Raw genomic sequence first — 13,896 nt, 5'->3', positions numbered from 1 at the left:
AGAGTCGGCAATTTGCACAAAACTTGCTGAATTGAGTTCATATAAGTCGAACGCTACACATTTCTTAGGGATGCAGTATAATCGTTTTTTTCCTACTAATAACTGAAATACATGTTCCATATAGAAAAATGATAAAAAAGACATGCAAAATCGTATTGTTTTTATGTGTGTTTTTAATTTTGTTTGCTATTACAACTGTCACGACCAGAACGGATTTAGTACCCAGATGCGTAATGTAACCACAAGTTTATTGAGATAAAGAAGAAAGGCAGCGCCCGCAATCCGGTGCTCACTGGTTGTGGAAAATAAGCCGCTCACAGAATCGGAACTTGTTCCAAATGTGGAAGTGGATCTTCCGGAGCAGGAGATCGTGGTGTTGAGGACGGAAAAAACAGGTCTATAGCCGGGGCAGAAGAGCAAAACGTGGTCGGTATCAAAAAACGGTCGTGAGCCGGGACGGAAGAGCACCATGTTTTTGCTCTCCTGACTCGGCTATCGACCTGTTTTTTCGTCCCTGACACCGCCATCGCCCGCTACGGACGATCCACTTCCGTATTCGGATCACAATCCGATTGCGAGAATGACTTGCTTCCAGCGAGTACCGGTTTACGGGCGCTGCTATTCCTCTTCCTATTTCTCAATATTATTGTGAGAAAATGTTACGCAATTGGGTTTACCCTTTGTGCTGGTCGTGACACACTCCAGTGTTTCCCATAGAATTCAATTTTAAACCTGCCCCTGTAAGAAAATACATTTTACATTCAAACTGTATTGTTCTGTTTCAATTTTAGACCAGAATTGTGAAGCTAGATCAATGATGAATGTATGCCCTTGTAAATTATTGAATCATAAATACAACAATTATGAAAGCCAAACACGGAAAACAAAACACACTCACAAAGCATGTTAAACGCGACAGGAGTTAAATCAAAAAAAAAAAAAACCTCTTCATCTAATCGCATTAAAAGTAACTAGTGTTGTTCAGATGCCGTTACTGTAGTATTTTAAGGTATTGTATGAGAGAGTAAACAGACCAAGTTACGGCTTGAACAAAACGGAGAACAAAACGTGGTCGGGGTCAAAATACAGGTCATAGCCGGAGACAAACGGGGAAATCAGGAACGGAAGGGATTCCCAGCCCCCTCGCTCAACCCAACTGAGGTGTTGGGAGTCATTAGGTGACCAAACCCCCCAATTCCAACCCCTAATGCTGAACGCCAAGCAGGGAGGCAACGGCTACCAATGTTTAAGTCTTATGTATGACTCGGCCGAGGCTTGAACCACAACCTCCCAGTCTCGGGGCGGGCGCCATACCCCCAAGGCCACCGAGCTGGTGGTATATGTTATATGTTATAAGTAGATTTATAATAAACTTAATTTTAAAATGTTGTTCTGTTATATATTCTGATTATCAATCCTTTATACTTTGCAACAATGGTTTTTTTTTTGCGATGAGTCGTCTTATTGTGTTTCAAGTTTTGAAAAATGGGGTAGGCAACTTTATGGCTGGGCAGGCAACTTCTCAGAGTTGTCTGGCCAGGTGTCCGGTAACTTTTTGTCATGAGTTTCAGACACTGGTGCACACAATACAAAATCTAACTTACAGCAATGTCCGGGTATATTTCGACATACCGCAAAAAAATGTTTGTAAGACGTAAGTCGAATGGTCAATAGTAGGGGAGCGTCTGTACAATACAATAAAATACAGTTTGTATACTAGACTATGTGTTTATATTGTACAACACATTGTGTTGTAATTTAGATACTTGTTTGCAGACTTGGATGAGAACCTGTCATTCTTGCTGGGATTGACATTCAGGCACAGAAACAAGCAGAAGTGCAACCAAAAAGGGAAAATAAACCTTCTATAATCTTCCCTCTTATCTTCTCCCTTTTTCCAGAGTGGCGTCCAGGCTCCACTGGTCAGATTCTCTCTGATCTGGATTTGACGTCCCAGAAAGAGGGCAGGTGGAAACGCATCAACACGCTGGCTCATTATAATGTAAGGAACACCCTCATTTTAACTTTTCACTTGATAGCCTACATTCCATCCCAAAAATCAGATGACAAGGATTAAATAAATAATTATTCTTTGTTGTCATTTGAGAAAAAAACTTATTCCCAAAATTAGTTTTTTCTATGGAGGATGAAAAAGCACTTAGTTTTAAGCAATGATACATTTCATATTGACATATTTATTGCTCACATTAACTATATTAACTATAACTCTGAGGAGCCGGGAATTGAACCTGTGACCTCTTGATCCCAAGAGGAGCGCTGTACCTCCTGAGTTAATGTATATATATTTTTCTTTTGGTTGCTTTTTCATACTTTTCAATACTTTTAAAGTGTGTTTTTCACACTATCCTGTACTCGTGATTTACTTTAGCACAGATATTTTTTTAATCCTATGGGTAAGAAATTATATCATTTTGGTAACTAATTTTGTAGTATATTTGTCATGAACTGGAACAGGATCAGGACCCAAGTGTGTGACGTTTCTCACACAAGCCATTTATTTTACGGGAAATGGGGAGTCATGCACGTTAGGCAGCAGTCTGGTGTGCAATGATAGGGAGCCAGAGGCCAACGAGATTGATACCAATTGTCCGAGCCAATATCGGACAGATGGGGTCGATAATGGACAGGACGGGACAGACAGGATTGATATCAAAACAGAATATTGAAAGTAAACAGGACAAACTACACGGGAAAGAAACTGGAAATTGATATTAAACAGGACAGAAGGAACGGGAACAACACCGGACAAGAAATACCAACAGCAAACAGCACCGAGTCAAAACCCACATCTTGCGGGGCAGAGGTTAGTTGACGGACTGACAAAGAAATAGTGAGAGCACTGAATTTAAATAGACGGAAAGCCAATCTGTCAACGAGCCGCAGCTGGCGCCACACGGGCGGGCCAATTGGGCTCCATGGCAACCGTGACAATATTACCTTTATGCCACCATTTTGATCTAATGTTACCATATTTTCAAGACTATTAGGCGCACCTAAAAGCCCTTATTTTTTTCAAAAGCTGACTTTGTGCCTTATAATACAGTGAGCCTTATATATGGATCAATATTGAGTCGCAAGGTTTCGCAACTAATGCAAGCAGCCGCAGACTAGATTTTCCCCTGTAGAAGTAGTCCGCGGTGTATGCTGGAATATACATACCGGCGTTTCATTTCCTGACCAATGTGTCAATCATCATTTGAATTGGTCACTATAGGCTAAAGGTATTCGAGGTAAAGAAGGCGGGTCCTTTTTAGCATTTACAGGCTTGCATAGGCTTTAATAAAGCGGGGCAAAACAAAGCCTGCAATTGGCTGAATAAGATACAAATCACACATTTGGTTTCTCTAAGGCCTGGAGAAAACATGTTTAGTACTGCAGTCTGCATTTGTAAACAGGAATTATGGGGCTAAAAAGTCAGCTAGCAACAAGCAATGTCCATCGATGTGGATGCTTTTAAGCTGATTTTCTCTTTTTTATTTGTCGGCATTATTGCGTGTTTTGGATTGTGTGAATAGTTTACACGGTTGGATTTACTACATTCACTGATGTAAGAGGACCATGGTTGCGTATTATTATTGAACGTGATGGCTGCAAGATGACTTTGGTGAGCTACCCCGGCTTTATATTTTCCCAGTATCTTGTTTCAGACTGATGTTGATGTTTCTGTGATGAGTCTTTTATTAAATTCAATTCAATTCAAATTGTTTAATGTCATATGCACAGTAAAGAACCATGTTTCCCGGCACAATTAAATTCTTACTTTGCTGTCCACACAGTTGCCAGCGAGAAAGAAAATAGAAACAAAGAAATGGTTGGCATTTCTTGAATCCCAAGAGTTTAACCTTCATGATGATATGTGAAATGACGCATTTTAGTGATTGCCGACATCGTACAGTCACCTTGTCCATACGTGTCTGAGACACGTATTTCCTTGTTTGCGAGCCGTCAGAATGTTAAGGGGTTAATAAGTTTGACTGAACTATCTGACTGTTTTTTCGATGTTCCTACTGTAGCGCCTTATAGCCCGGTGCGCCTTATGCATGGAAAATGTAGGACAAAATACTATTTTTTGGGGGGTGCGCCTTATGACCTGGTGCGCCTTATAGTGAAAATACGGTACTTGTTTTTACTCAAATAAGAAAAATGACAAATCAGTCAATTTAACAGGTTTTTAAAGGGGTTACCAAGCTTTTTGAATCTGATGAGATACTTTTTTGTTACTGATAAGAGCAATGGGCTACCGCTATATATACATTTAGTCATCATTTTATTACTATATTGTTACTATTATACTTATTTACATGACCATGTTGTAATTAATAGAACTAGGGTTAAATCAGCTCAGTCAACTACTTGAATATCCACCTGTGATTTACGTATATATAGATTATTGGCTGTTTTTTTAAAAAGACGTCTGGAAAAATGTATCATTTATTGAAATACACTGACCATGTCAATACATTTTCCTGGAAATAGAATTCCCCTGGAAAATCACAATGACCCATCACGGGTTACTTGTGTCTTCTTACAGGGCTATGCTGGTTGCCCCTGGAAACGAGTGTCAAGTTCAAACAAATGTTGTTATAAAAATGACCAGATAGCAATCTGCTACTACTGGATTTAAAAAAATGTTACAGTTACTCTGCTGATAACAGGAAGATGAATGTAAATTGTAAATGGTCAAGTCAGGTCATGTTTATTTGTGACACCCTTATTCACAAGGAGTCTCAAAGGGCTGCACAGACCACAGATGATTGCAAACCACAGACTATGATTACACCATCCCCTGATATAAAACCTACAGAGGGCAAGGAAAAACTCAAAAACCTCAACATGAGGAAAATGAAGAAACCTTGAGAAGGGACTGCACATGAGGTAATCCCAGGATGACCAAGCTGAATGGATGTTGCAATAACAAAAATTATACAGATATTGTCAACATGAAATATAGGTCATATAGAATAGAAGTGAGTTTTAAGCCTAAATTTAAACAGTTCCACTGAGGTAGCAGATCGAATCTCAGGGGCGGAGCATTCCGCAATATTGGGGGCGAACACTCTCGAACCTGGTCTGCTTTTATATAGCGCTTTTCAGAGATTCAGATTCAGATATACTTTATTGATATTCTAGTACACGTGTATACAGAACCAAATGTCGATACATCTGACCCGCACAGTTTCCTTGAATGTACAGATATAGATAAAATGTTGTATTGAGTTGGAGTATTGAAGTATTCATAATATACTAGATAATTATGGCTATGTATAGTATTATACAGTAGTGCAAAGAGTGCAAGAAGAGCAGCTAACCAGATGTGCAAAATGGGCAGTCAGGTAAACAAGTCACTATACAGTAACAATAACACTGTAGTGCAGAGGAGAACAGATGTGCAAAGGAGTGGCTAGGTATAGAGAACTGCCAGTAGTGCAAAAAACAACCAAAAAAACAACAGATGTACAGATTAGACATTTTCAAATAAATGAAGCGCTTTACAATGTGCTTCACACACACACACTCACACACCGATAGCAACATCAGCCATGCAAGACAACTACCTGCTCATAGGAGGGACTAGGGATTCAGTGTCTTGCCCAAGGACACTTCGACATATAACACGAAGGTGTCACGACCAGAACAGAGACAGGACCCACTTGCGTTACGTTTCTCACAAGTTTTATTAGAAGAAAGGGAACGGGTTGCGCCCACGATCCGGGGATTGCTGGACGTGGGAAGCAGGTCACTCCGAACGCGGAAGCGGATCTTTCGTGGCGAGCGATGGCGGTGTCGGGAACGGAAAAACGGGTCAGTAGCCGGGACTGGAGAGCAAAAACGCGGTCGGGGTCGTAAGCGAGTCGTAAGCCAGGAAAGGAGAGTAGACGTGGTCGAGGACAAAAAAGGTCAAAAGCCGGGACGGGAGAGTAGACATGATCAGGATCAAAAACGGGTCGAAGCCGGGGGACAAACAGGAGCAGGTGGGAGTCAGGGTCGAAGAAATAGGCTTGCCGAGTGTAAACTGAGATTCGCAGACGGACTGACAACAGGTGACAGAAAGGAGTGGGTTTAAATAGGGACAGGGAGCCAATCAGAGTCCGAGGCAGTTGGCGCCAAAGGAGCGGGCACAGGTGATTCAAATCAGTAATCATGACAGAAGGAGCCGGGAATTCAACCTGTGACCATTTTTATCCCAAGACGAGCACTTTACCTCCTGAGTTACTGCCGCCCCTCACAGAAATGTGACAATGGCAAATAATGAATATTATCTGTAGCTCATTATATTAGATTGGACAACTTATTATAGTGCCGTGCATCTCTAACAATTATTTTAAGTATAAGTTTTCTGGTCCTTCTTCGAGAAGACTCGATGTCTTCCCCAGCTCATGGAAGTGTTCTTAACGTTGCGCTCAAAAGTGGAGAAGAAGAAAAAAGGAGTCCCACTTTTTTTTTTAATCGTCAGCAGGGATAGAAGCTCTTTAAATGTTCCTTTCATTGCATCGACCTGCTGAAAACAAAGGTCACCCCCCCTTGTGTGCTGCCTTTCCTTGGCTTAACTCTTCATTCTTCTCTACTGACCTGCTCTCATTAGCGCTTGTATCGCCCACAAAGAGCTGAATCCGTGGCCTCGGCATGCTGATTAAAAAAAGAGAAGCGATAGAAGAAAAAGAAATCTTGCCATGGTTGCCATGTGCATTGATGAAAATTATTTTAGGGCAATGGAAAATAATGGTGATGGGGGAGACATGTGTTATCTTATAGAAAGGAACTCATTATACCAAGGCAATAATAATCGCTGAAAATCGATTTATTGTTTTAAGAATACGTACAGACTGCCCTACTTACGAACGGACCATCGCTCGTAAGTTGAATTTGTTCGTAAGTTGCTTCAGTGCTATTTTTTGTATTTTTAAGGTTTATATAAGTATGTTTAAGGCTTGTATAAGTAACCTGCATTGTTTTGTACTGAAAAAAATAAACATTTCACTAATACTGTAATATGCTCCATAAGGATAAATAAAGTGAAGTTTAACTTACTTTTGAAAGATTAGCTTAAAGAGGTCCACCTCTGTGGTAAAGAGTGTACGCAAAAAAGGCGATCCAACCATTTTTTCAACCGCATCAAGCTTTCTTATTCCACTTTCATTTCAAAAGAAACGGCTCGCCTCTTTACACTTTACATCAACCATATTTGAATGGATGCACAAGATATTAAACAAGAAAAATGTCAAAGTTCTTAGCGCGCTGGAGATAGTATAGACATAGTTTAGACAGTACTGTAACCTGTATTGTTTTGTACTAAAAACTAAACATTGCATAAAATAATATGCTCTATAAAGTTAAATAAAGTTAAGTTTAACTTATTTTTGGAAGATGAGATTCAAGAATTAGGCCACTTCCTCCTCCGTGGTCAAAAGAGAACGAAAAAAAGCGATCCAACCATTTTCTCAACCGCATCAATTTTCCTTATTTCACTTTCATTTCAAATGAAACAGTTCACCTCTTCTTTACACTTGACACCAACCATATTTAATGGATGCACGAGATATTAAACAATAAAAATGTCAACGTTCTTAGCGTGCTGGAGATACAGTATAGACATAGGGGAATTCTTACCTAGAGGTCACCGCCATGTTTGTCTGGCATCTTGCTGTCCTCTTGGCACCGGTTTTCATTCGCATTAGACAATAAAGCGCCATCTAGTGGCCAAATTTTAACTCCTTGGTATAAATAATTATTTTTTGTCTCATTATTCCTTGTTTCTGAACTTGATTTCAGGTGCGCGACAACGCCACTTTGGTGTTGTCAACGGTAATGCACACGCAGCAGAACTACGACCAGAACCAGGAAAACCACGAGGAGCGTAAGTATTTGCCTGAGGAGAAGAGATCTGTTTCCATTTCAGCATTCAGTATTTGTTGATATTTGGTTCAGGAAACGCTCTGTTGGACGATGACAAAGTGTTTCACTTGGTGCGGCCCGCTGATGAGCTGGACGAGATCAAGTCCAAGAGGGGCAGCATTAAAGACAAGTCCATGACCAAAGCCATCACCGAGATCTATCTCACTCGACTGCTCTCTGTCAAGGTATTATATAGCGACACGAAGAGGTGTAAAAATACCTCGTTTGACATTTTTGTCCGCCATCTTACGACTACGGAAGCCTTATTATTTTTTCCAAAGAAGTTTGTCCGGGTATGCTCATAGCACACAATGCCCCATAACACAGCTGAGCCCTACACGTGATGGTCGTGGAGTCCTGTGATACAGGCATTCTCGACTTTCTCCCGCTGTTTCCTTTTCTAGCCAGCGATGTTAGCCACTCAACTGCCAGCAACGGCTCACCGCTGACCGCTATTGGTATTGCAAGCTGCTCCGAGTGAAATTTAAAAGGAGCACTTATTTCCTATGTGTTTTAATATTTTTTGAATAAATACTTGTAGATATTTGGCTCCCACAATATATTTAAAAATATTTTTTTGTGTAATAAGAATGTATTTGTAAGAAAAATCTTTCAATAAACTGTAAAAGACAAAAAAATGTAATTTGTGTAATTTTCAAAAAAAACTTTTTCAATTATTTTTTTGTAAAATAGGCAAAATTATCTTAATAATCGAACATTTGCTCAGAGAAAATCTTAAAATAACTTGTAAAACTAGAAAAAAATATTTCAATGGAGCGTTAGTTTACTTTACTTTATAAAAATACATGCCGAAATGTATTTTTCATGTTAATTTTTTTTTTTTTCTGACGTAAAACTATGAATTAAATAAGACAATAATAAGCTCGGTAGCCTAGATGGTAGGGCGCCCGCTCCGAGACTGGGACTCGGCCGAGTCATACCTAAGACTTATAACATTGGTACTCATTGCCTCCCTGCTTGGCTCTCGGCATTAAGTGTTGGAATTGGGGGGTTTGGTCACCTAATGACTCCCAACACAGCAGTTGGGTCTAAAAAACCCGGCGCCCATCGAATGCGACACGTCTAGTTGAGAGGTTCACGTGTCAAATGATTTCTGGGATATATATTGTTTATGATCTATACTGGCTGAATAAATAAATAAATAAATACAAATAAATACAAGATGAGCAAAATATTTGTCCTACTTTATTATTATGTTATTTGTTTTAATATTTTCTTATTTTACCTGTCAAAAATAATACAAACTATAACATATACATAGTATAATTTAAAAATTGTTTTAGGTTTTAAAACTGATTTATGACACTTTTTACCATTTGTACATTTGACATGTTTCTATGACAAATTACAGATGCTGCCCTACTTAGGACCATAGAACTAGTGTTAAATCGGCTCAGTCAGCTCGGACTATACTGTATCTCCAGCGCGCTAAGAACTTTGACATTTTTATTGTTTAATATCTCGTGCATCCATTCAATATGGTTGGTGTAAAGTTTAAAGAAGAGGCGAGCCGTTTCTTTTGAAAAGAAAATGGAATATGGTAGCTTGATGCGGTTGAGAAATTGGTCGCAACGCTTTTTTTCGTCCTCTTTTTACCACGGAAGAGGACCTCTTGAAGCTCATCCAAAAGTAAGTTCCACATATTATTTTAGAGCATATTATTCTAATCAATGTTTATTTTTTTAGAACAATGCAATACAGGTTACTTATACAAGACTTAAACATGCTTATATAAACCTTAAACATACATTCTGTACAAAATATAGCACTGAAGTAACTTACGAACAAATTCAACTTACGAACAATCGTCTGGAACGTATCTCGTTCGTAAGTAGGGCAGTGTCTGTATATTTGTTTCAAGCCTGAAATGTGGCAAAGAGTTTAAAACTTCAAAGGTCCGAATACTTTTTTGAAGGCACTGTATGCATCTTTCCCTTTTGGATCATAAATTTGAGCTCCGTACGAGCAGCTGTTGCTTTGGCAGCTTGCAAATGCATTGCCTTGGGGTCGGACCATCCGTCTTGTTGCCATTAACCCGGAGCAAATGCAAAAGCGAAAATAGTTCCTTCTCCAGCGCTTCCGTGACTGATTGTTTTTTGGGGGATTTTGTCCGCTTTTTGTAGGGAACGCTGCAGCAGTTTGTGGACGATTTCTTCCGCAGCGTGTTGTGCTCCGGGGCTGTCGTGCCGCCGGCGGTCAAATACTTTTTCGACTTCCTGGACGAGCAAGCGCTCAAGCACAATAATGTGGATGACGAGACCATACACATTTGGAAGACAAACAGGTACTCACTGACATGCATGACAGAAAATTGATGGTTTCATTGTATTTAGGGATGCACAATCATGGACTCCTACTGATAACCCCTAAAATCCAGCTTCTCTAGACCAATACCGATATTCATGACTGATTTTTTTTAACCTCATACTACATTTATAAAAAAATAGAATAAATTCACATTTATTTTGGATGCGTCTTTATTTTTGTTTACACTAATATTATTCAACTTTTGTAAACATGTCTCCAAAAACCCGTGCAAGCATGGGGAGAACACGCAAAGGCTGGTAGCTGGATTTGAACCCATGACCTCAAAACTGTGCCGCGTAAGTGCTGACTGCTCAGCTGCCTACCGCCCTTCATTTGATCAATATTTATTATCCATCCATCCGTTATCTGCACCGCTTATCCTCAGTAGGGTCGCTGGGATGCTGGAGCCCATCCCAGCTATCTTCGGGCAGTGGGCAGGGGACACCCTGAACTGGTTGCCAGCCAGTCGCAGGGCACACAGAGACAGACCACTCACTCACTCATTAACATCCAAGGGACAATTTGGCCCGGCCAATTAACCTGATATGCATGTTTTTGGAATGTGGGAGGAAACCAGAGTGCCCGGAGGAAACCCACACAAGCACGGGGAGAACATGCAAACTCCGCACGGGAAGGTTCGATCTCATGACCTCAGAACTTTGCAGCAGCAAGTGAATGAAATTATGTGTTGTGCTGTGCTTTTAACATTAAAATACATCCCTTCCAAACATTATACAAGTGCTCCATTACTTATCGTCACACATGCCTTGGCAAGAAAAATTATATCACTCGTTCTTTTCATTCTCATCCCTTATCCCATAATACTGTGAGCAATGGCTTGTAGAGTTGAATTTTGATGGGCCTGGCAGCTATTTTTTGCCGTTGTGTACACGAAAAGGTGAATTGCACTACAGTAATCCCTCCGTTATCGCGGTCAATGGGGACCAAAACCACCCGCGAAAAGTGAAAATGCGCGAAGTAGCGACGCCCCTTCAAAAATGCTTAAAAAGAAAAATAATGATAATAATAATAAATATAAATATATATATTTTTTTATTTTTTTTAATTTTATTATTATTATTTTTTAGACCCGCAAAGCTCTGAACCCGCGAACGTGGAACCGCGAAGTAGCGAGGTCCCACTGTATCTGGGTTATCTCTGAATGCATAATTCTGTGAGCAGGGGCCAACAGAGCCCAGCCCTGGCGATTCTTTTCATGCCATTATTACCAACTGAAATTAAAAGTACTTGTGTGGCTGCGTTGCAGTATCTCCAATCCATTTTTTCTGCAAGCAGGGACTGGCAAAAGGCATTTTTATCGGCAGGCGTGCTGCTCTGCCGCACTTAAACTGTAATGCACTGGCCGCGATCCATTATCCCCTGTTGCAAATAGCAGGGACTGGCAGAAAGCATTGTTGTTTTGTTTCGTGCCAATGAAGTGTGTTACTCTGGCCCACCTAAAATGAACTGCAGGGTTTTGACCACAAAACATTATCCTTGATAAAATGTTGCAAGTGGGAACAGATAGAGCGTACTTTTCTTTTTCCTGGTGTCTCTCTTTTGTCGTTATTTCCACATAAAATTAATTGCACGCATGCAGTCACAATCCATTATCTCCAATCCCACAATGCTGCTAGGAGGAACAGTCATCTGATTGGTCAATCATGACTGTTTACATTTTAAAAAGTGCACAATAGTCAAAATCATGAACAACAGTGAGGTATATTCGTCGAAATAACAAAATGGCATCTTATGCAATCTCCTTTGCTTGTGTCCAAGATTTAAAAAAAAAAAGAAAGAAAGAGCATTTCCTCTAATCCAGGGGTGTCCAACGTGGTGCATACGGGCACCTGGGTGTCCCCTAAGCACAGCTGAGGTGCCCGCGGAAAATACTTCACTAGTGCACGGTCATTGTGATTTTAAAGTAACATGATTGCTTTTAGTGGTTGACTGAATCGATTTAACCCTAATTCCAATGATTAACCTAGTAATAACGTTGTAACAACATGGTGATGACATGATAAGTTGTTATTTTGGAACCAGATATCACACTGGATGCCCTTTGTGCTAATTAATAACAAAAAGTATCTCTCAGCTTGAAAAAGGTTTGAGACCCCTGCTCTAATCGCAACAAATTTGAAAAATAATGATTGCTACTTTGTTGTTTTTATTTTTGATAACATTGACTAAGAACCACCCCTCCTTCACGCTACTAAAAATTATTTTGGCAAATCTGAAAATTATCTTTTTCCATTCTGAAATACGATTTTTAATATAATTTAATATAACTTTAGAATAATTCAGTGTTCAAACACCGATCCCAAACAGATTATGGTTGAGTACTTTAGTCCAGTGCTTAGTACATACGCCCAACACGCGAAGGTCCCTGGTTCAAGACCAGGTGGATACATATGTTGGCTTGGAGAGAGACGGGAGCCACCAGGCTGTACTTGCCCAAAACGCATCACCGGAAATGGTGCCCCCTACTGCTGTGGTCAAGGGATCCAACCAACAAACTGAGATGTCATTGGATAATAAATAAACAATAACATCCTTTGAAAAGTCTTCGAAACAAAAAAAAGCCAGATACCGATCGCTTTTCCACATTTACGATTCCGCCGCTCCCGCCTGACATTTAAGCGCATAAATTAGCGTCACGCCGCCGTTAACGGTGGCGCCCCCGGACCGCGCGTTGAATTCCGATTTCGGTGATTGACGCGTGGCCCGAAGTGCAAAAGGCTCAAAAATAAAACGGGACGAGCGATGAAATTACTCGACATCCGACCACCCCGTTAATCAAATCAACCGCGGCATTAAAGATGAATGTGAAGCAGAACAAAACAAACAAAGATGGTAATTGTGTCCCAAGCTAATTGAATCGTGTGTTGTGTTGTTTTCACGTTTGCGTTGCGCACCCTCCTGAGGTTGTTTTTTTGTTTTTTTTTGTTTTACACTGTACGCCTTGAATGTCTCACTTGGGCGGGCACGCTCTTAGATCAGGGGGAATGATGTTTGTTTTGTTTTAATGTATAAAGTCAATTCTTATTTTGGAAAAGAAGGGAGCCGTCTTTTTGTGCTCAGAAGGGAAATCAGTTAGCGTAGTGAAGCGTTGCGCACACGCCGTCTGCAAGTTTTTTTTGGAGGACTTTTAAAGGTCAAACTTTGGCGAGGACCCGACAAGCATCGCCGGCTGTTGCTGGGCTCGATTTCCCTGTTGTTTGCCTTTCGGGGCACCCGTGTTTGTCTTTTTGATTGTTGTGAGGAGATATGAGAGCGCTAAAACCTCAGTATGAATAATTCATGAGTGAGGGATGAGTTCAAGTCAAGTATATCGATTCCGCGTTCCAGATTGTTCGGGTTTTTTAAAATTTTTTGGCCACAAATTAAATGCATCAGACCGTACAGGAATGAAGATGTAATGTTTATAGATGTAGGGCAGCACGGCGGAGCAGTGGTTAGCGCGTGTGCGGCTCAGTTCTGAGGTCATGGGATCGAATCCTCCTGTGCGGAGTTTGCATGTTCTCTCTGGGCTTGCATGGGTTCCTCCGGGCACTGCGGTTTCCTCCCACATTCCAAAAACATGCATGTCAACTTAATTGGCCGATCCAAATTGTCCCTAGGTGTGAATAAGCGAGCGAATTGTCCTTGTGTGCC

The 13,896-nt window shown here is 40.5% G+C and overlaps 1 protein-coding gene across 1 annotated transcript in view; it reads left to right on the top strand.

Moving 5' to 3' along the window:
• The window catches only part of plxnb2b (plexin b2b), a 357,777-nt gene that overhangs the window by 330,738 nt on the left and 13,143 nt on the right, over positions 1–13,896 (top strand). The window contains exons 30-33 of the mRNA XM_088340578.1: positions 1,902–2,002; positions 7,792–7,876; positions 7,948–8,099; positions 10,059–10,219. Coding sequence (XP_088196704.1) covers positions 1,902–2,002; positions 7,792–7,876; positions 7,948–8,099; positions 10,059–10,219 — 499 coding nt within the window. The remainder of the gene's footprint in view (positions 1–1,901; positions 2,003–7,791; positions 7,877–7,947; positions 8,100–10,058; positions 10,220–13,896) is intronic.

Source organism: Urocampus carinirostris, chromosome 7 (assembly GCF_059441175.1).
Source record: "Urocampus carinirostris isolate Australia breed hairy pipefish chromosome 7, RoL_Ucar_1.0, whole genome shotgun sequence".
Taxonomy (NCBI): domain Eukaryota; kingdom Metazoa; phylum Chordata; class Actinopteri; order Syngnathiformes; family Syngnathidae; genus Urocampus; species Urocampus carinirostris.
The sequence above is the reverse complement of the archived record's forward strand: the minus strand, read 5'-3'. Positions and strand labels throughout refer to the sequence as shown.